General features: G+C 41.2%; 1 protein-coding gene across 3 annotated transcripts in view; it reads left to right on the forward strand.

Moving 5' to 3' along the window:
- The window catches only part of septin9b (septin 9b), a 50,333-nt gene extending 38,135 nt beyond the window's left edge, over positions 1-12,198 (forward strand). For all 3 annotated transcript variants that reach the window (XM_026263053.1, XM_026263060.1, XM_026263064.1), the window contains 8 exons: positions 1,121-1,249; positions 1,382-1,463; positions 1,575-1,712; positions 6,994-7,111; positions 9,261-9,356; positions 9,585-9,681; positions 10,903-10,954; positions 11,085-12,198. In XM_026263053.1, the coding sequence (XP_026118838.1) occupies positions 1,121-1,249; positions 1,382-1,463; positions 1,575-1,712; positions 6,994-7,111; positions 9,261-9,356; positions 9,585-9,681; positions 10,903-10,954; positions 11,085-11,241 (869 nt within the window). In that variant the 3' untranslated portion in view covers positions 11,242-12,198. The remainder of the gene's footprint in view (positions 1-1,120; positions 1,250-1,381; positions 1,464-1,574; positions 1,713-6,993; positions 7,112-9,260; positions 9,357-9,584; positions 9,682-10,902; positions 10,955-11,084) is intronic.
- Positions 12,199-23,064: the final 10,866 nt, after the last annotated feature.

The raw sequence follows: 23,064 nt of genomic DNA on the forward strand, positions 1-23,064 counted from the left end.
CAGATCAAACTTACCTACTTGTCATCTTTCAGTAAACTTGAACACCTTGATTCACTTGTTCAGGTATGTTTGATTAGGGTTGGAGCTAAACTCTGCCAGACAGTGGACCCCAAGGGTCAGAGTTGAGAAACAAAGGCCAAAATCTCTTCATTAATTTAGAAGATTGTCCAAATTTGCAGTATCCATAAAACAGTAGGTGAAAAGTAGCTCTGACCAACTACTTCCTCCAACATTCCAGCAGAGGTTCAATGGATGCTTTACTATATAAATCCACACAGAGAAGACTCATGAATGTCATGAAAGAAACCCAACTGATGCTGTAAAACACATGACAGTGCCATCATGTATGGCTATAGTATGTCCAGATTGCTTTCTTACTACACACATGCATACTTTTTAATGGCCAATAAATTCCTCATCAAATGTAGTATCTTCTAAGACAGTATGCTATTTTAGATACAGTAGATAAGATGACGGAAGGCCCAAACAAACAAAAGAGGTGCAAACTCTGCCCAAAGCATAGAAAGTTGCAAATCTTGTGTGTGAAATTTTCTATCCTTGTATGCAAAGTTCATTCTCACATTATCTTGTGAGAAGTTCAGAATGCAACATACTTGATGGTAGCTCTAAATTAGCTCAGAAAAATGTGTTGCATCTATTGTAATGCATGTACAATATACAAGGTAAGTAAACAAATAAACATGTTTGATATGTTAAAACATTTCTGTGTGACCCTTTCTGTGAAATCCAGACTGAAGTCTCAAAATCTAATTATGAGACGACAAGCATCGAAGTTTGATTTCAACCATTATTTTCATTTTTATTTCAATCTTTTACATGGTCTTACTCAGTCAATATTAAAAGATTAAAAGGTTACATGGATGAAAAAAGGATGATTTTATATAGAAAACAGCACACATTCTTTTTGAATAAGTAAACAAATATGACCCATTTATGCATTATTGTAGATTTTGGTTCATGTTTTCTAGGGATAATTGTGTAATTTAGTCCTTATACTGTAATTTAAAAGAAAAATACAATTGCACAAAATGAACTTATTAATAAACATCCCCAGTGCCAATTTTAAATAATGTTTTTTTTTCCTTCTTTCTTTGTACAGGTCAGAGTGGTCTGGGTAAATCTACGCTGATGAACACTCTTTTTAAATCTAAAGTGAGTCGCAGATCTTTGATGAAAACAGAAGAAGAGCGAATTCCTAAGACAATTGAGATCAAGTCCATCAGTCATGGTACAAATGCCTTCTGAACTAAAACTAAAGCCAACACCTGCTTATCCATTTAAGGATAAGTCGTATTTTAACAGTTCCAACTGTCTCATAAATTTAGTTATCAACATATATTTAAACTCAATTTCTATACAGATATTGAGGAGAAAGGAGTGAGGATGAAGTTGACTGTCATTGACACTCCAGGTTTCGGAGACCAGATAAACAATGAGAACTGGTCAGTGTCAACTTTACTAATTGTTATTCAACTAATTCTTTGATTCCTTGGCCATTTTGTTAGATCTCATGCTATTCCCGGTGTCTCCCCATCTGTCTGATATGTTTGTAGCTGGCAGCCCATCATGAAGTTCATTAATGCACAGTACGAACAGTATTTACAGGAAGAGATCAACATTGAAAGGAAGAAGAGGATCCCAGATTCACGAGTCCACTGCTGCATATATTTTATTCCTCCCACTGGACACTGGTGAGAAACACACACACAAACACATTACATTTAAACTCAAACAAATGCCAAACATAAGTTTTTGTTATTGTTACATTATGTTTGCTTATACAGAAGGGACTTGTTGAAAGCTGATCTTGATATGTTAATTTAATATTTCTTTGGATGAATCCATTCTGTAAGCTGCTCAATGCACTCAGTTGTGAAGTCAAGCTGAAGAATCGTCAGCCTTGTTGTTTAAGCTTTTCATATGATATGTTTTTTTTTTAGTTACAATTATTATTCAGAATTAATTGATGTTTTTACTACTGTATGTATTGTGTTTTGATTCTTGATACCTAAAACTTGCATTATGTTTCAAGTCACCATTAGAGTGATAAGCCTTCTCTTCATCAATCATTTAATTTTTTTTTTTTTTTTTTTTTTTTTTTTTTTGCATTTGGAAGATTTAGTTAATACAAAAACTTAACCAAAGTACTTATAAATTCTGCTTGGCAAACATGTTTGCACATAAAATAAATATGTTTAGGAAAAATTGTGTACACATTTTTAAGAAAAACAAATAATTAAATATACAGCAAAATTTATTTTGTTAGAAATGAAACCTTTCCTCACAAACCGATCAGAAGTGGTCACATGAGATACATTATTACTAGGGCTGGTAAGCAATTAAATTTTTTAATTTAATTAATTTCATGATGTGATGATTAATTAATCAAATTAATCACACATCAAATTTGGAGAAAGTACTCACAAAAGATAATTTAAAGTCATTGTTGTGTAAAGCATCAGGCATTACAAAAAGTAGGTTCAGCAAGAAAAAATTTGTTTGATCAAATATATTACATATAGCCTACTCTGGGACCATGTGAGTAAATGATGACAGAATTGTAATTTTTGGTTGGGTGAACTATAAATTTAATAATTTATTTTCTTAATTTTATTATTATTACTATGAAAATATGAAATTATTTATTTAATGAAATGATACTCCAAATGATAAACTAAAAGCCAATAAGTGGTGGTAAATATCCTAATGATTAAGTCATCGAGTCATTTATTCATTAATTTGATTCGATTGAATGGTTCACTGAATCATTAGGATTGTTTGACTTGAAGCAGGTCATCACTATCAGGCCGATAGGTGTGTGACATCAAAGTACCGCAAGAGATTAGTGAACAGACGACTCCTTATGCTTAAGAATTGCTCTTGTGGTACTTTGATGTCATACACCGATCGGTCTGTGCAGCACCACTTCAAAGCCAACGCATATGGCAGTGGCTCAACGCACCAAATGGTTCACCATATTCATTCAAAAACATGGATTATGAAATGAAATGCCGCTAAGGGTTGCTCGGCGATGTACAGTTCTGCTTTGTCTTTATCTTCTGGTTGGCAAAATTGAGCAAAACAGACAACATTGTGTCTGAGATAACACAATATTAACTTCATAATGAACTGTTGTATAAGATGAGCATCACATTTGCACTAGTGTGATATTGCACTTAGCCTACAGCTCGTGTGATATTTCTTAACTATGGGATGTAAATATGAGACACAATCTCAAACGGGCGTTTTGCCCCATATCTTGAATTTTAGGGATATTTTCTTGGCTCTATCACGCAGTAAGTTGTTGCCCTGCCTCATATTAGTCATCAATCGACTGTATGAAATGGCAGATGATCTACATAGGTCTGGCACGGGGCAAGTGCATCAAATGTGTAAACAATTTTAACGCGTTATTTTTCTCCATAATTAATCTAATTAATGCGATAAATTACCAGTCCTAATTATTATCAAGCATAAACACACCTCTTGTAAACAAAATACATCTTAAAGGGTCACTCCACACCAAAATTAAAATTTTGTCATTAATCACTTACCCCATGTCATTCCAAGCCCGTGAAAGCTTTGTTCGTCTTTGGAACACAATTTAAGATATTTTGGATGAAAACTGGGAAGCTGTGATTGTCCCATTGACTGCAAAGTAAATTACACTGTTAAGGTCTAGAAAAGTATTAAAGACATCATCAAAATAGTCCATCTGGCTCAACCGTAACATTATGAAGTGACGAGAATACTTTTTGTATGCAAAAAACACAAAAATAATGGCATTTATTCAATAATTTGTCTCCTCTGTCTCTAATTATCAATGTAGCACCATTTTGGAGAAAATTCCCTGGACACAAACGGTCTATGCTGTTTTGTGTCAGCCAAAACACAAGGATACAGAACACCCATGCAGCCCGGATGATACACAATAGCATACGCAGTTTGTGTCTAGCAGATATTCTCCAAAATTGTGCTATGGTGATGCGGAGAGACAGAGGAAACTAAATGTTGAATACAGTTGTTATTTTTGTTTTCTTTGCGTACAAAAAGTTTTTTTTGTTGATCCATAATGTTACGGTTGAACCTTTATTCCTCAACATTTGTCTGCTATAGTTTTCTCACTTACTTGCATAAATGGGATTCATGCAAACCAGTGTTTGTGTGTGAGTGATGGGACCAAGAGAAATTACATTGTGTGGTCCTTTGAGTTGGTTTGGTTCTAGGTATATATTTGTATGTGTGTAGTGTCTGCACAGGGTAGAAGAAGGTTGGGGGGCAGGGTTACGTTTTTAAAGAGAGTATTTCCTTCCACAAGTGTGTGTTGGTGTGTGTGCACACTGTTATTAGACACTTTTTCACAGCTGCTGCATGCTTGTAAGATATCTGAACAGCTGCTTGTCTTGTCACATAATGTGAGTACACACAGACTGTAGTTCCTGTGTTTGACATTTTGTCTTGGAAACAGGCCTATTCACCCATTCAAGAGTATAGGGAAATGCATACTGGGAAATATAGGTGGAGCCACTGGGGATGGTTAGCCACTAGCGGAACACAAAACTTTTAATTGTTTTTTCATGTGGTGCCATCAGCCAGTCATCAGCCATTTGTTCATTTGCAGGATATAAATGTTCATATAACTGTGCATTTTTTCATTTGGTTGCTGTGCCATAATTCCACAGTGAGGAAGTTCTATGATTTACAAAAATGAATTCTTAATATATCAGTAGTAGTATGGTCTAACATGTAAAATCGTTTTTATTTAAGTTTCAAGACCACAATACCACTGTCAGCATTTGGCTCTTTACTTTCAAGTCATCATGTTTTCAGAAAAGTAGAAATTAACTATAACCCCTTTAGTTCAGATGCCAGCACTGGCTGCAAATTTACCATGAGGTTCTTTCCTGAACGTTTCACACAGATCCTTTGAGACCTTGTGGAAACTTTTATAATCTCATTAGTGGATGTCGCACTCTGGTGGCTAGCAATCTCCATTTGGTTTTGTGGGAAACAGGAAGTAAAACAAGAAGTGTCCACCACAAATGGTGACTCCTTCCTCTATGAAAGAATTATGAGACCCACAGATGGGGTAGATAATTAAAATATCACATTGGCTTTTCCCATGCCAGGACTTGTGCAAGTCATGTGCATCTGATGATGTATAAAGTTTCCTTTCAAATACACATGAGTAAGTAAACTGACTTAAATTACACAAGGAAAAGGACCATAAGTCTACAGCCTATTGGGCATTAAAATAGAAATATGAATTGGAATTTCAGGAAGATGATTTCACTTCAACTTATTTTGTTGATTAAACAAAATTTGTAAACAGATGTATTTATTATGGGTAATACTGTGTTCACAATGATCTATAAATAGAAGTTAATTTATTAAATGTATTAAAAATTAAAATAAAATTAACTTTATTCTGACATACCAAAGCTTTGCAAATAATACCAACAAATATTTCTGTAAATAGCCCATATGCATTGTTTCATTGCATGTTCTTTAATGATAATTGAAAATCAAACTGAAAAATGAAATCTTTGATTAAAATTAAAATAAAAAGCAAAATAAATAAAATCTTATGAAATCTTATAAAATGTTTACAACTTTATGAAATTTATCAAATAAATGTATCATACTGTGTGAAGACCTAAGATGCAAAAACCTCTAAGTCCTCTTTTAAATGAACATTTTTATGAGGCTCCTATGAAATAACATTGGGAATTTTTGACAATAAGGGATTTATTAACAGACTCGCACTTTTTAGTGAAACTTAAATTACTGAACCAACACGTAGGAGCCTGATAAAAATGCTTATTTAAAAAAAAAAAAAAAAAAAAATCTGATGAACAAGTTTTATATATATATATAGCCTATATAAAATTTATCTTATGTGTAATTTATACTATTTCAATTTCAATTCAAGAATGTGAGTTTATTCACCTCTGTATGCCACACAGATACAGCTTCTAATAATCAGCTTCAAATTTTGCACCCTAGACACATTTATCTATGTATGCGCTTAAGCATATACAAAACCACAAATGTGTTTCCGTTTTGTGGACTTACTAATGCACTATACTTTGTCACTGTGCAGGTAATGGTTATATATTCAAATAGGCATGTAATCATAGATGCACATAATTCCTCACAGGGCTTTTTGTGCATACACATGTATATTTTGCGTGTTCTAGGACTCAGCGGAATATTTAAAGCCCTGTAGCTCTGCAGTCCTCACCATGTGATAGTTTTGTAAGCTCAGATTGTGACATCCTTTTGTCCTGGGGACTAAGAGGCTCTGTGCATGTTCATTCTAGTTTGTTAAAAAAGGCAAAATGCAGTGTGTCATGTGAAGTTGAGTGAACCAGATATCTGGCCATTAAAGATGTCAGTGCTGCTTGTTTGTGACTTGTGGTTGTGGATGCTGTACACACTCCAAATAAACACTCCACAAAGCTGACTTAAATAAACATGTCGGCTGGATGTGTTTTTTAATATAAGTAATGCAAAGTCACAAGCACAAAAGAAAGTTCAACATTTCCTTAAGGGCATAGTTCACCCAAAAATGTACAGTGCATTTAGTTTTAACCTATTTCCTCTGCCCATGTTGTTCCAAACTATGATTTTCTTTCTGCTACAAAACACAACATTTTATTATATATATCATTATATAATTACATTATATATATATACTACTTTTGAGATCCACATAAGAAAATAAGAATTATATTAGGGTGAATAAATAATTACATGTATATTTGTTCTATTTTTAACCATTTTACTTTCTTTAATAAATTCTTCATATTGTTTAGTCGTCTGATGCCCTGATGCCCTTGATTAATTGTACTGCATCTACAATATTAGGATGTGATACTTAAGTTTGAAGCAACTTTTACACTGTGTTTTAATTCTATTTAACACTTTGCTACTTTGGGTTTGACTGCATTGCTGTCTTCTCTGTTTTAGTTTGAGGCCAATTGACATTGAGTTTATGAGACACCTAAGTAAAGTGGTGAACATCGTTCCTGTTATCGCCAAGGCAGACACACTCACCCTGGAAGAGAGAGATTTCTTCAAACAGAAGGTAAGCAATTCATCTCTCAGCTTGTAGATAATAAATCTCTTCCAACCATACAATGAGAGCTTTTATAAGATGCTGATACTGTTGATACTTCACCTTGTAAACTTATTTTTCATCTTGTCTGTATCAGTCACCCAAGGTCATAATAGCATAACAAAAAGAATTTATTTGAGAGCATCTGGTATGTTTTCCATTAATTTGAATATAGTTTGCCTCACTCATCCAGAGGCTAAACCAGTTGAACAATGATTTATTTTTTCAAGTATTTGACCTCAATATAAACTGCCGTCGCACAATGTCTGTGGAAATCTCTTTGTGTAAATATCTGTGGGAACTGCCTTCCTGATGGTGTGAATTGGGGCAGAACTGTTCCTTTATGTGCTTTTCTCATGGTATTTCTTAAACTTCTGTGAAAGACTAGACTGAAGTTAAAACAGAAGTTGGTCATGCGGATTCGCTGTGTTGCCCAACCGAAAACTGCTTGGCTTGAAAGTGACTTCTGTGTGAGCTGTGTTCATTACTTTTGAAAGTGATTTCTATAACCACCTATAATTTGTAGAATCAATATAGGAAAATATCCTGCTTGGACATTCTTAATTATGTAGGGAACGTCTTGGATCTGGTTCAGTAATTTTATGGTATATTTTTTGGGGGTTCACGGGCCGGTGAAGCACTCTGAGTTTTATTTGACCTCAACTTAAGTTGTAACTTGGCAGAACTTCACAGACTGGTAGAGGCAGTTCACAGGATAGATCCAGCAGTGGGCAGCTGGAGTTGGTACATGGAGGTTTGCAATTAAAACGCAGCACAAACATGTGAAACGATGACGTATCCCTTTAATGTACAGCCTTAACAGACTGTTCAAGTGTAAGAAGAGATCAGAAGGACGGCACGTATCAAGATCTTTTTACATTAATTTTCATAAAAGTAATTGAACAGTGATTGAAGTGATTCAGCTGCATGGTTTATTATTACTTCATGTTTTTATTCAGTTGCTCTTGTCTTGTAGTGGGTGAAGGCAACTTTATCCTTCTCGTACTTCACCTCACAAAACATCTATTGATTTTGCTTGTATAAAAGCTTCCAGAGGAAACTCAGTGTGTGTCCAAGCTACTGTATCCTCCTAACATTTGCTTCACCTGCCAAACAGAACAAACCCTAGGTTCTAGAAGCTTTTTGGGGTTGTACATAACTGTTATGTTTGGCTGTGTGATCAGGGCACAATCCTTAGAACTTTTTCCTCCATGTCTGTGACATGACAGGAGAGTAGGGTGACACTATTTTCAACCTTGTGAACATTGGTGTGGAGTTGCTGAATTTGTCTGGTTTATTTGCTTTAATGTTTAATGGCATCCCCCACATGGAAGCAGCGAATGAAAACAAACATGACTCAGAGTGGATTCAGTGAAGGGTGTAGTTCTGATTCGTCGTCATTCATTAAAGCGTCCCGCTGGCTAAAAGCTCTCTCACTGTATTTATTTTTTTTTTTTCATTATGCTCCCAATGTCCAGTTGAAATGTTCACTGCCAGAGGTCTGAAGTCATGTGGGTTGTGATTATTCAATCTGACATCTGAAAAGCGTGATGACCCTTACGGTACAGAATGTGCCATTAAAGGAAAAGTTCACCCAAAAATGAAATAAATTTTGTCATCCTTCTAGTTCCAACCATATGACTAACTCTTTGCCGTGGAACAGAAAAGGAAAAATATTGAAGAAAGTAATGGCTGCTAATTTGCATATGATGAAATTGACAGTTTGTTGAGTTGCATGTTGCAAAATGACTAAAATCAAACAAATTACTATTCTCAATCATTTATGGAAAGTTCTAAATGGTTCATTTACAAATAGGACTAATTAATTTGTCTGTACATAACACAAAGTTACTGTGTAGCTTCTGATGATTTGAAATATATAGAGTTGAATGGACAATTTTTATGATGCTTTTCCATCTTTTCCATTAATTGCATGGAAAAGGGCAACCAGTACATTCTTTCATTTTTATTCTGTGTTTGATAAAAGAAAGTAGTTTAGTAAAAGCATTTTTTTAAAGACCTAATGTTCTGTGTATGCACCCTCATACATATTCTCCAAATATGAATCAGGAACTATACACTGTTTCATGGATACCTTCTGGTGTGTGTGTCTGTGCAGATACGAGAGGACTTGCGAGCCAATGAAATTGACATCTATCCTCAAAAAGAGTTTGATGAGGATGCAGAGGACAGAATCATAAATGAGAAGATCAGGGTACGTCCATGTCACTCTCTATCTATCTATCTATCTATCTATCTATCTATCTATCTATCTATCTATCTATCTATCTATACTGATACTATGATATTCATTAAAAATAGATTGTTCATGACTTAAGTACATGAAGTGAGCTTTTGTTTCTTCTCTTTCTGCCTTACTGTATATTGCAATTCCAAGTGTTGCTTTTGCATATTGAAGGTTTTCGTGTGATCTCTGTTTTAGGAGATGATCCCATTTGCTGTGGTGGGAAGTGATCAGGAATATCAGGTCAACGGAAAAAGACTTCTGGGCAGGAAAACAAGATGGGGGACAGTAGAAGGTAGTGCACACACAAACATTCAGACTCTCTCACAGCAACTTTCTTTCAGTCTTACTTTTGCTTGCCCAAAATCACATCTGCCTGTGCTTTTTTTTTTTTTTTTGTCTTCATTTAAAATTATTTAGTTGTGTGTAAGGGATTGTATTTACTTGTGTCCACATCATCCTACATCGCTTTGGTTGTTTTACTGTATTTAAACAGATAAACTAAACTTTTAAAAGAGCGACATAACATAACGTGATGGACTCTACAGTACATCATGGAGTTAACGTGTTTAATGCAGTTATGCTTTTCATGTTGTTAACAATGAAAAAAATAGAAACAAGTATTTCATTCTGTTCCTCGATATTTAAAATTTGATAATTATTTTAGAGGATTAGAAAATGAAATATGTAATGAATGCAGTTTAGGAAATATCACTTCTTTTCAAATTTGAAAAGTGTTTATTTTAAAGCAGATTCAACCTTGACATTTGTTTGTCTTGAGCTAAATATATTAAATGTAATTGCTGTATAATTAAGGTAATTGCTAAACTTAAAGCCCTAATACACAAATTCACATATCTCTCTGGTGTTTCTGTCTATAGTATGGGACCTGGTTCCTATTCTTGTTGCCAAGATCAAATCAAATTCTTATTCCTGATTCACTCAACAGGAATAGAGAGCATAAGGAATAAATCAATGTACCATGCAAACTACTCCTCCTCATAGAAAGTCTGTGGCCAAAATGAAAGAAAACTCAACCTTGCGTGGACAGGAGGGTGGTAGAAGTTTTTGGTTATAGGAAGAACCAACCTAACAACATTAATCTGTGAAGATGGTTGGCAGATTACTAAAAGAAGTACTAATTTTCACCCTTACGTATTAGTGTTTAACTGCCACTACTCAACAAAATAAAATTAAAAAATAGTTTGACTCGTTTGGGTGTGTCAATTTACCACACTCAAATGGAACAAATCCAAATTAGATTTCATTTCCTTTTATTAATGCAGTTTCTCACTCTCACAGTGGCCTATTTTAAATGTGATGTTACTTTAAGAAACATCTGTGTTGTCTGATACAGTACTGCCATCTAGAGGCAATAATATGCTACTACACCTCAAGCACAATAGCAAATATAGAAAAAGACATTGACAGACTGTTTATACAATATTTTTTTATGACAAAACTACTCTCTAAAACCACATCATCATCATTTTTTTTTTTTTTTTTTTTTTCGCAGTTGAGAACACCGCACACTGTGAGTTTGCCTACTTGCGGGACCTGCTCATCAGGTATTCAACGATTCAGTGTTTATATTATATAGAGTGTTTGTTTAAAAAAAAAAAAAAAACTACAGTTCATTTGTTAATAATTATATTTTATTGTAAGTGTTTTCTGTTTATCTTTTTTTTTTTTTTTTAGAACTCATATGCAGAACATCAAAGATATCACAAGCAGCATCCATTACGAGATGTACCGCGTACGCAGACTCAATGAGAATAACACGCATCCAAACGGGCAACAAGCCATCAACGCGAATGGCGTACCTGAGCATGAAGTCCTCTCCCATGAGATGTAGACCATCCACCCATCCATCAATCTGTCCCTCCATCTATCTTTTTTTTTTTTTTTCAATCCCTCAATTCTCAACAGTCTCTTCCTCGGTTCATTCTGACTGGCTGTGTGTGGACTATTGTTTTTTTAACACCAAAAAATATTTCCGATCTGTGGAAAATGAATCTTTAAGTGTGGAGTAAAATGTGATGTTCTGTAATGAATTTCATTAAAGATGTGTTACTGTTTTTGTTTAAGTTTTAAGTTGTCATTTATGTTAACAGCTTAGAGCTCTGAAAAATGTCATCTGTCAGAAGTTAAACACAGCATATGCTTAAAGCTCTCTCACTTAATCATTACAAATTAGTGGTTAAATTGCAGTTTAAATAAAATCATGCTTTATGGCTATACTGGGCATAAAAATGAAGAGCTCTAAAGCATAAAAGAATACGAATAAATCATGTTTTTCGCTATTTAAAAATATAATGAAACGAAGTAAAGTGGAAAAGGATCCTTAGTTTATTGCAGGACTTCTGACTGTGTAGTCACACACTTATAGGCAAGAGTTTTGATCCTGATTAAAGCATTGTCAGAGGAACATTTTAGTTGAGTATAACCATAATGCAGTTTTAGTATCGCCCTGTTTAGTAGTGACTTTGCCCTGTGCTGTATCTTTACCAATCTAAAATTTTCATGTACTTGTTGCCATGCCATGTTTGCATTTTTTTAAGCATTGCTCATTTATTTTGTCATAGTAATTATTGTTGTGCTTTTTAATTGTAAAGGCCTTGACATTAAATGTTCATTTTGTTTTTTATTTGTAAAGGGTTCTGTATTTATATGCAGCATCATGTCACCCAAATGTTATAGTGTGGCCTTTGTACGTCAAATGTTTAAATTTCCAGAATAGCACCACAGTGACCCAAAGCACCTATACTTAACTTTTTTTTTTGTTTGTTTGTTTTTTTTTTCTTTTGCAACTGTCACAGTATTTAGTAAAGCAAGTCCTGAGCCATTCTGTTCTCTATCTATATTCTATCATATACATGTGTCCATGATTTGTTGATAGATGTATTTCATGTTGTCAGTGGATAATCATGCAGTTGACGCCCCCAAACGTTTTTGGACACTGAAGTCACACTTAAGAGTGCATGGATGTCTTTACAGTAGCAAAATATAAAAATACATAGCATCTCAAGCATAACAGATTAAAAAGTTTTTTTTTTTTTTTTTTTTTCAAATAAAGTGATAGAAAACTTAGAAGATGTGTAATGGAGCATGTTATTGTGATGAACTAATATATATGTGGACCATGTGGATATATATATATATATATATATATATATATATATATATATATATATATATATATATATATATATATATATATATATTAACAAGAGGGGAGCAGATTATGTACATTCACTAAATCTGACCTTGAGATCTGATAGTTAAAATTAATTACAAAAATAAGTAAGAAATGTGAATTTTTGTCATTGCAATTTAGTGTTTTTTTTTTTTTTGTTTTTTTTTTTGGATTTGACAGCTTATACATTTTTAAATGTGACTAAAGTGTCCAATTTTTTATTTTATCAATAATATTTTCTGGGCTAATATTGGAACAATATGGGAGAAGATGAATAATATATGCTAGCCATTTTTAATATATCAGATGTATGCTAACCATTTTTCTATTTAAAGAAAAAGTTGTGACCATGTGGACGCCATTTATATCTTAGCCTATTCGCAGACAACCTGACACTTATTTTTCTTATGTACAGTATAGTTGTTATTTGTTTAACCAAAACATTAGGCATACTGCTTCAAAATTGGGTTGACAATTGACAGTTTTAATTTTAGTCTCAGGTCCTACCAAGTGCTGCCTAATAATTTGCATAACAATTGAGAAAAAAAAAATGACATGGTTGTCTCAATCCTGGCTGTCAGAAAATTATTGGTGTCAGTGATGTTATTTTGCAGCCATAATAAATAGAAACCAAATCCTAATCTCATAGACTTATAATGTTCTATTCAACCCATATTGAGCAATGTCATGCCCTGAATGGACAGCAATATTATTAAAACAGATTATTGTATGAATATTGTACACCCATTTTATTTTGTTGTAGTATAAGGTAAGGTTTATCTTATTGTAGATTTGGAAAAAAATAAAGATTGCTATTTTTTATTGTCATCTAATTTTGAATCTGATTATTTCCTAGTCTTAACAAAAAAAAAACTGGTTCCGGCACTTCGGGTTGTAGGAGAAAATACATCACACATTATAGCTAAATTATAGCTACATTAAGAGACTGCTGGGCTTGTGATTTGTTCTGCATAACATCACATGTTGATGCAAGTTTATGAATCGGAAGGCAATATGTTCCTTGTAAAGTCTCTGATGTAATGATCATGAGGAAATTATGCTAAACTCAATATAAAAATACTATATAATCTTTAAAATAAAGAAATGAAACAGACCATATTCTGTACTGAAGCCTAATGAAAAAGGGAAACATTTTTCCGGCACTTTATTTATCCAGCTATGGAAATAATCAAAATGTCATTTCACCAGGAGCCTCCAGCAGAGAGAGAGAAATTGATAGTAAATGAAGTAATTTGTATCCTTGGGGATGTGTATATTCAGTAAGTTGCAAGAAAGTAGAAAATAAGTCATTAAAAGGTTATTTCAATAGTAGCTGGCAATATTTTTGAGATTGCATATTTGATATTTATATTGTATCCATGTCTCTATACATATAGTTCTTGAGTATAGAATATTGAGCATTAAAATCTAAATCTAAATGTAGAGAAATATTCCTTTAATTTTGTTACAGAGAACTCAGACAAGACTGTGAGTCTGAACTCAGGACAGTGTTTATTTACTGCAGGTTTGAATGAAGACAACATATCAGGTAAGGTATATCAGGCAAGTTAGATACCAATGCAGCAGATACTGGTGTCTAGATGAAGAGCATTCAAATATAGCAGGTAGTAAAGTAGGTAGACAACACAGCTTATAATCTGGCTTTAATTAAAATATGGGTGCAGGCCATACTTCTTTCAGAAGTGTTATGGGTAAATGATCAAGCTCAGCTACTCAATAGAAAAAATGAAGTTTAGATTTATAAAGGACCTATTAGCGCACCTTTGTGAAGGCTTATTTACAGTCAATAAATGTTATCTTATTCCTCAGTGTTCTTGCAAATTGCTTCATAACCACTGTTTTGATACCCCTGGTTAACATATAAATGATTCCTATAGAAGTGAGATTTTGAATTCATCCTCAATACACAAACTAATGCATGCCTTTAACAGTGTTCTATGTCTTTTATTTTTAATTCTAAAATGTAAAACTTGCTTTAAAATGGTTTTATTTTGCAAAAGTATAAGTCTCCAATTAGATAGCTAGGTAGCTAGCTTGCTAATCATTTTTTGTGTGCATGCATGTGTGAGTATACACATTGGTGGCAGACAGTAATCTAACTCAAGTCCTTACCCTCTCCATAGGAAGTCGTCATCCTCTCTCATTTTCCTCTGATCCTCATCTATGAAAGTCAACAAGCTCCAAAACAAAAGCCTGTCATCCTTCTAAAGATCAGCTAATCGCCGCAATGCTAGCACATCTGTTCAGACAAAGAAAACAAAAGTAATTGCTGATAATGAACTGCTATATATCAACTACTTTGAAATATTAAATGTGTGTGTTTCTCTATACTTGCTAATTTTAGTAATTAACCTGACACAAATCTGTGATTTTGAGGTTTTTGTTGAGACACCCTCCTGTATTGCTCTGTTCGCAATACCCTTGAGCCAATTTAGCAAATGCCCGCTTTGTTTGTTAGTCTATCTAAATTGCCGGCATCAATTAGTCTGCTTGCGTAATTTCCATTCTACCTCATCCGCCTGTCACATTTTACCTCTACTCCCCCACCCTCTTCAAATTAATACTCATATGAACGTCTCGGTTACGTACGTACGTTATGTCGACCGACAAATGGGGTCTCACTTGGGAGGCCAATCATCTCTGATTTTAAGAGAAAACGCCAATGAAATTGGCAAGTGGATTAACACACCTGAGCCACTCCCCGTGCCAGCGGGTATAAATAGGGCGACAGGTGCATCCACTCATTAGGTTTTACGCCGAGGAGCCGAGAACGTGTCCCGGCAACAGCGAATGGTTCAAGGTTGTGGCATGGGGACATAACGTCTCCGTTCCCTCCATCAGGGAACGAGGGTTACGTACGTAACCGAGACGTTCCCTATCTGTCGGTCACTACGAGTTATGTCGACCGACAAATGGGGTCCTATGGAAAACGCCATAACCTGAACCTCGTCACAACCCTGAGGCGCTGCAATTGTTGACAAGCCTTGGCGTGCCACAAAAGCTACGCTTAAGGTCGTAACCTTCCCAAAGCCCCAGCGCAAATTCACTGACCTTGGTACCGAAGGGGCCAAAGGGTGAGTACATCGCTGCTGGAGAAGGCCATGCTGCTGTTCCGCCCACATAAAGTAAATGGAAGGGATTTCAACCTTCAGTGAAAGATTGCTTCAAATCTTCCCTATTTGTTCTTTCAGCTGGCAAGACAATGGGGAAGCGAGCCTTTAGGAAAGGTCGCTACGGAGACCACATCCTACCCGTAGGGAGGTGACATGTGGATATACTGATATGGACTGACCCAGGGGGCAGTACTACATATGGAAGGGGTCTCTGAGGCAGGTCCTACCTTGGAGTAGGGATGGAACGGCTGCCAGAAGAGACCGACAGAGCGATCTGTCAAGGGAAGACACGGGTTTGCCAAGAGGGAAACCTTACCGTGGAAGAATACACATATGGGATTACCCGCAGGGAACCCAGCCATATGGACACCTAGCCCAGTACAGGGGCCGACCGGCTCCGGGCATGCTAACGCCAGTACTGGGCCTGGCGACAGACTGCTCCGCCAAGTCTGACGCCGAGGGTGCTGGAGGATGCTCGACCAGGGTACGCCAACCGGGGAACTCTACTGGGAGAAGAAGGCGCTCACATCCCCGTGTTAGGGGGAATGGCGCAGCAAGCGAGACACCCAGCCAGCCCTTCCCGCCAATTACCTGTTACCCAACACACGGGAGGAAACTGGCTCTACACGGAGGTTGTAAAACCTCGCAAAGGTGTTAGGTGTCGCCCAGCCCGCAGCTCGACAAACGTCTGCCAGAGAGGCGCCGTGCGCCAACGCATAGGAGGAGGCCACACTCCGTGTGGAGTGGGCCCTCACCCCCAGGGGGCACGGCTCGCCTTGGGAATGGTAAGCCAAGGCGATGGCGTCCACTATCCAGTGGGCCAACCTCTGCTTAGAGACAGCCTTCCCCTTCTGCTGACCTCCAAAGCAGACCAGGAGCTGCTCAGAGCTTCTGAAGCTCTGGGTGCGGTCCACGTATATGCAAAGCGCTCTTACGGGACACAGCAACGACAAGGCTGGATCTGCCTCCTCCAGGGGCAGCGCTTGCAGGTTCACCACCTGGTCTCGGAAGGGAGTGGTGGGAACCTTGGGCACGTATCCAGGCCGGGGTCTCAGGACAACGTGAGAGTAGGCCGGCCCGAACACAAGGCACTCTTCACTTACCGAAAATGCTTGGAGGTCCCCGACCCTCTTGATGGAAGTGAGCGCGATCAGGAGCGCTGTCTTGAGAGACAGGAACTTCAGCTCAACCGAATCCAGCGGCTCAAAGGGACCCCTCTGAAGTCCCGCCAGGACAATAGAGAGGTCCCAGGAGGGAATCAGGGGTGTCCTAGGAGGATGTAACCTTCTGGCACCCCTCAGGAACCTAACGATCAGGTCATGCCTCCCCAGGGACCGGCCGTCCACTGCATCGTGATGTGCTGCAATGGCAGCCACATACACCTTCAGGGTGGAGGGTGACAGCCCACGCTCCAGCCTACCTTGCAGGAAAGAAAGCACGACTCTGACCGGGCATCTCCGGGGGTCTTCTCGGTGAGAAGAACACCAATTCGTGAACAGACTCCACTTCAGAGCATAGGCCTGCCTCGTAGAAGGGGCTCTAGCCTGAGTGATAGTGTCTACCACTGCTGGGGGCAGATCACTTAGGTCTGCCGCGTCCCGTCTAGAAGCCACACGTGGAGGTTCCAGAGATCTGGACGCGGGTGCCAAATGGTGCCAAGCCCCTGAGAGAGAAGGTCTCTCCTCAGGGGGATGCGCCAGGGAGGGGCTGTCACGAGGAGCATGAGTTCCGAAAACCAGGTCCGGGTGGGCCAGTAAGGCGCAACCAACAGGACCTGTTCCTCGTCCTCCCTGACCTTGCACAGTGTCTGTGCGAGCAGGCTCACTGGGGGAAACGCATACTTGCGTAAAGCCCGAAGCCAGCTGTGTGCCAGTGCATCTGTGCCCAGGGGGGCCTGGGACAGGGAATAGTACAGCTGGCAGTGGGAGGACTCGTGGGAAGCAAACAGGTCTACCTGGGCTTCCCCGAATCGACTCCAAATCAGCTGGACCGTCTGGGGATGGAGTCGCCATTCCCCGGGGAAAGTGAGCTGTCGTGAGAGCGCGTCGGCTGCACGATTGAGCTCCCCCGGGATGTGGACAGCGCGCAGCGACTTGAGCCACGTCTGACTCCAGAGGAGGAGATGACGGGCGAGTTGAGACATGCGGCGTGATCGTAACCCGCCTTGTCGGTTGATGTACGAAACAGCCGCAGTGTTGTCCGTGCGGACCAACACGTGCTTGTCCAGCACTAGCGGACGAAACCGTCGCAAAGCTAGATGCACTGCCAGCAACTCCAGGCAGTTGATGTGCCAAAGCAGTCGAGGTCCTGTCCAGGACCCTGAGGCTGCCTGCCCGTTGCATGTCGCGCCCCAGCCCGAGTTGGAGGCATCTGTTGTGACAACAACGTGCCGGGACACTTGTTCTAAGGGCACACCGGCCCGTAGAAAGGCAAGGTCCGACCAAGGACTGAATAGGCGGCGACACATCAGTGTGATGGTGACACGATGTGTACCGCGGCGCCATGCCCATCTCGGGACTCGGGAGTGTAACCAGTGCTGAAGTGGTCTCATATGAAGCAACCCGAGCGGCGTGACTGCGGCTGCGGATGCCATATGCCCCAGGAGCCTCTGAAAGTGTTTCAGTGGTACCACTGTCCTGCCTCTGAAGGAACTCAGGCAGTTCAGCACTGAGTGGGCACGTTCGCTGGTGAGACGTGCCGTCATACTCACCGAGTCTAACTCCATACCGAGATAAGAGATTCTCTGCACAGGGGAGAGCTTGCTCTTCTCTCGGTTGACCTGAAGCCCCAACTGACTGAGGTGCCGAAGCACGAAGTCCCTGTGATCGCACAACTCTTCTCGGGACCGGGCCATAATGAGCCAGTCGTCGAGATAGTTGAGGATCCTGATGCCCACTTCCCAAAGTGGGGCAAGGGCGCCCTCCGCGACCTTCGTGAAGACACGGGGGGACAGGGAGAGCCCGAAGGGGAGGACCTTGTACTGCCATGCCTGACCCTCGAAAGCAAAGCGCAGGAACGGTCTGTGACGAGGGAGGATAGAGACATGAAAGTACGCGTCTTTCAGGTCGATCGCTGCAAACCAGTCCTGGGGCTGAACGCATTTGATAATGCGTTTCTGCGTCAACATCCTGAACGGGAGCTTGTGTAGGGCCCGATTCAAGACTCGCAGATCCAGCATAGGTCGAAGGCCACCGCTCTTCTTGGGCACGATGAAGTAAGGGCTGTAAAACCCCGTCCTCATCTCGGCTGGAGGGACCGGCTCGATTGCATCCTTCGCCAGGAGGACAGCAATCTCCTCGCGCAAGACAGGGGCATCCTGGACTGCCACCGAAGTCTCGAGCACGCCATTGAACTTGGGGGGTCGCCGGGCGAATTGAATCGCATAGCCGAGTCGAACCGTCCGGATGAGCCAGCGTGACGGGTTGGGCAGCGCAAGCCACGCTCCCAGATACCGTACAAGTGGCACCAAAGGGACAGTCGACATACCCGCAGTGGTGCAGCGATGGGGAGTCGTGCCGGAAGGCCCAGAAGGCACAGCGTCCTGGGTCATCGCAACCACACTCCTCGTGTTCCCGGAGGAACTGGCCAGAGACGCGTGGAGAGGCGTTGCGTCTCCGAACCGCGACCTCTTGGCCGCTGGCGAAAGGGGGCGTCGTGGGTGAGAGTGAGGAAGCTGTGCGTCGCTCATTGTCAAGCCACGAGCCTTGCAACTCGGCGGAAGGAGAATTTGCTCTTTTATTGAAAATGTGGGTACCACTGGCTGTCCGGCCAGTGGCGGAACAAAACAAAACAGAAACTGAAGATTCTCCGCCCGGCCCTCCTCCGGGGGAAGGAGTGGCGCTGTCTTCGCCATCTCCTGAAGAGCAGTTCTCCGCATCTCCGAGTTGCCCGTGTCAGGGCCGCTTGGTCGACTTCCTCGAGGACTTCGCGGCCGGGAGTGACACGGGGGGCGCCGCTCTCCTGCGCGGGGCTCGACGCGCCGGCCTCGAAGAACTCTCGGCACGGGGCGGAGCTGGTGTGGAGGACGCAGGGGGGCGCCCACGGCGACGAGCAGGCTGAGGCGCTACCCGCGACGGAACGGTGGCAGCCGGAGAGACACGTCGGGGCAGGATGTGCTGGATGGCCTCAGTCTGCTTCTGTACCGCCGAGAACTGCTGGGCAAAGTCCTCGACAGTGTCGCCGAACAGGCCTGCCTGGGAGATGGGGGCGTCGAGAAAGCGCGCTTTGTCCATGTCCCTCATCTCAGCCAGGTTCAGCCAGAGATGCCGCTCCTGGACCACCAGCGTGGACATCGCCTTCCCGAGGGACCGCGCCGTGACCTTCGTTGCCCGTAAGGCGAAGTCGGTCGCCGTGCGCAGCTCCTGCATCAACCCCGGGTCGGTACCACCCTCGTGCATGGTTTTGAGTGCCTTGGCTTGGTGTACCTGCAGGATAGCCATGGCATGCAGGGCAGAGGCAGCTTGGCCCGCAGCACTGTAAGCCTTGGCAGCGAGTGCGGCCGTCAGCTTACAGGCCTTGGACGGGAGGCGCGGACGATTCCTCCAAGTGGCGGCGTTTTGTGGGCACAAGTGCACCGCAACCGCCCTCTCCACCTGGGGAACCTCTACGTACCCCCTGGCTGCCCCGCCATCGAGGGTGGTGAGGATGGAAGAGGGAGAAGAGCGGCTTCTGGCCGTGAAAGGGGCCGTCCACGACTTCGTCACCTCTTCATGCACCTCCGGGAAGAAAGGCACCGGAGCAGAACGAGGTTGTGAGCCGCGTCCCGCGCCGAAAAACCAATCATCCAGCCGTGAGGGCTCGGGACTGGGCGGTGTAGTCACCTCCAGTCCGATACTCACGGCTGCCCGGGCAAGCATGGCCGACAACTCCAAGTCCGATTCGGCAGTAGCGACAACACCCGAGGGGGGCAGCCCCGCCGAACCTTCATCCTCAGAGGTCGATAACCCATCCCCCGATGCAGCAATCGACATCTGGTCCTCGGGCGGCGCACCGAAAGACACGCTGGGACCGCTGTGAGACGGCCCAGCAGAATCAATCGGCAGCTGCACGGGACAGTCGCTGCGTGAGGAGTGAGAGGTCCGTGGGGCGTGGCCCGGCGGAGAAGCTCTCACTGTGATCCTCAGATCTCCCAGAGCGCCAGCCGGCGGCCCTCTGCTCGAGCCAGAGAGACCGGGACGGGTGGCGACAGAGGGGTCTGCTGCACTCCCCTTGAGGAGTGAGAGACGCGATCGCAGCGCTGCCATGTTCATACGCCCACAGTAGACGCATGAATCATCCACGAGCGCAGCCTCAGCGTGTTGGACGCCCAGACACTGCAGACAACGCTCGTGACCGTCAACCGAAGACAGGAAACGACCGCATCCAGAAGGACACGGACGAAACGGCATCTTGAAAAAGACGCGAATCGTCCGTGATTTGCTCTTTTAGAACTGTCTCTTTTAGCCGAAGCGCCCAGGGGAATCGCCGACTCGCAGGGACACCGCTGTAATGCGCCGTCACACCGACCAGGAACAGTAGAACAAAACAAAGATGATGGCTTTGTAGAGGTTTCTTCATCCACTACTCGGCTCCGAAGCAAAAATCTAATGAGTGGATGCACCTGTCGCCCTATTTATACCCGCTGGCACGGGGAGTGGCTCAGGTGTGTTAATCCACTTGCCAATTTCATTGGCGTTTTCTCTTAAAATCAGAGATGATTGGCCTCCCAAGTGAGACCCCATTTGTCGGTCGACATAACTCGTAGTGACCGACAGATAGGGAACACATATACAGTATTGTTCAAAATAATAGCAGTACAATGTGACTAACCAGAATAATCAAGGTTTTTCGTATATTTTTTTATTGCTACGTGGCAAACAAGTTACCAGTAGGTTCAGTAGATTCTCAGAAAACAAATGAGACCCAGCATTCATGATATGCACGCTCTTAAGGCTGTGCAATTGGGCAATTAGTTGAATTAGTTGAAAGGGGTGTGTTCAAAAAAATAGCAGTGTGGCATTCAATCACTGAGGTCATCAATTTTGTGAAGAAACAGGTGTGAATCAGGTGGCCCCTATTTAAGGATGAAGCCAACACTTGTTGAACATGCATTTGAAAGCTGAGGAAAATGGGTCGTTCAAGACATTGTTCAGAAGAACAGCGTACTTTGATTAAAAAGTTGATTAGAGAGGGGGAAACCTATAAAGAGGTGCAAAAAATGATAGGCTGTTCAGCTAAAATGATCTCCAATGCCTTAAAATGGAGAGCAAAACCAGAGAGACGTGGAAGAAAACGGAAGACAACCATCAAAACGGATAGAAGAATAACCAGAATGGCAAAGGCTCAGCCAATGATCACCTCCAGGATGATCAAAGACAGTCTGGAGTTACCTGTAAGTACTGTGACAGTTAGAAGACGTCTGTGTGAAGCTAATCTATTTTCAAGAATCCCCCGCAAAGTCCCTCTGTTAAAAAAAAGGCATGTGCAGAAGAGGTTACAATTTGCCAAAGAACACATCAACTGGCCTAAAGAGAAATGGAGGAACATTTTGTGGACTGATGAGAGTAAAATTGTTCTTTTTGGGTCCAAGGGCCACAGGCAGTTTGTGAGACGACCCCCAAACTCTGAATTCAAGCCACAGTACACAGTGAAGACAGTGAAGCATGGAGGTGCAAGCATCATGATATGGGCATGTTTCTCCTACTATGGTGTTGGGCCTATTTATCGCATACCAGGGATCATGGATCAGTTTGCATATGTTAAAATACTTGAAGAGGTCATGTTGCCCTATGCTGAAGAGGACATGCCCTTGAAATGGTTGTTTCAACAAGACAATGACCCAAAACACACTAGTAAACGGGCAAAGTCTTGGTTCCAAACCAACAAAATTAATGTTATAGAGTGGCCAGCCCAATCTCCAGACCTTAATCCAATTGAGAACTTGTGGGGTGATATCAAAAATGCTGTTTCTGAAGCAAAACCAAGAAATGTGAATGAATTGTGGAATGTTGTTAAAGAATCATGGAGTGGAATAACAGCTGAGAGGTGCCACAAGTTGGTTGACTCCATGCCACACAGATGTCAAGCAGTTTTAAAAAACTGTGGTCATACAACTAAATATTAGTTTAGTGATTCACAGGATTGCTAAATCCCAGAAAAAAAAAAATGTTTGTACAAAATAGTTTTGAGTTTGTACAGTCAAAGGTAGACACTGCTATTTTTTTGAACACACCCCTTTCAACTAATTGCCCAATTGCACAGCCTTAAGAGCGTGCATATCATGAATGCTGGGTCTTGTTTGTTTTCTGACAATCTACTGAACCTACTGGCAACTTGTTTGCCACGTAGCAATAAAAAATATACTAAAAAC

Source organism: Carassius auratus, chromosome 6, assembly GCF_003368295.1.
Source record: "Carassius auratus strain Wakin chromosome 6, ASM336829v1, whole genome shotgun sequence".
NCBI classification, from domain to species: Eukaryota; Metazoa; Chordata; class Actinopteri; order Cypriniformes; family Cyprinidae; genus Carassius; species Carassius auratus.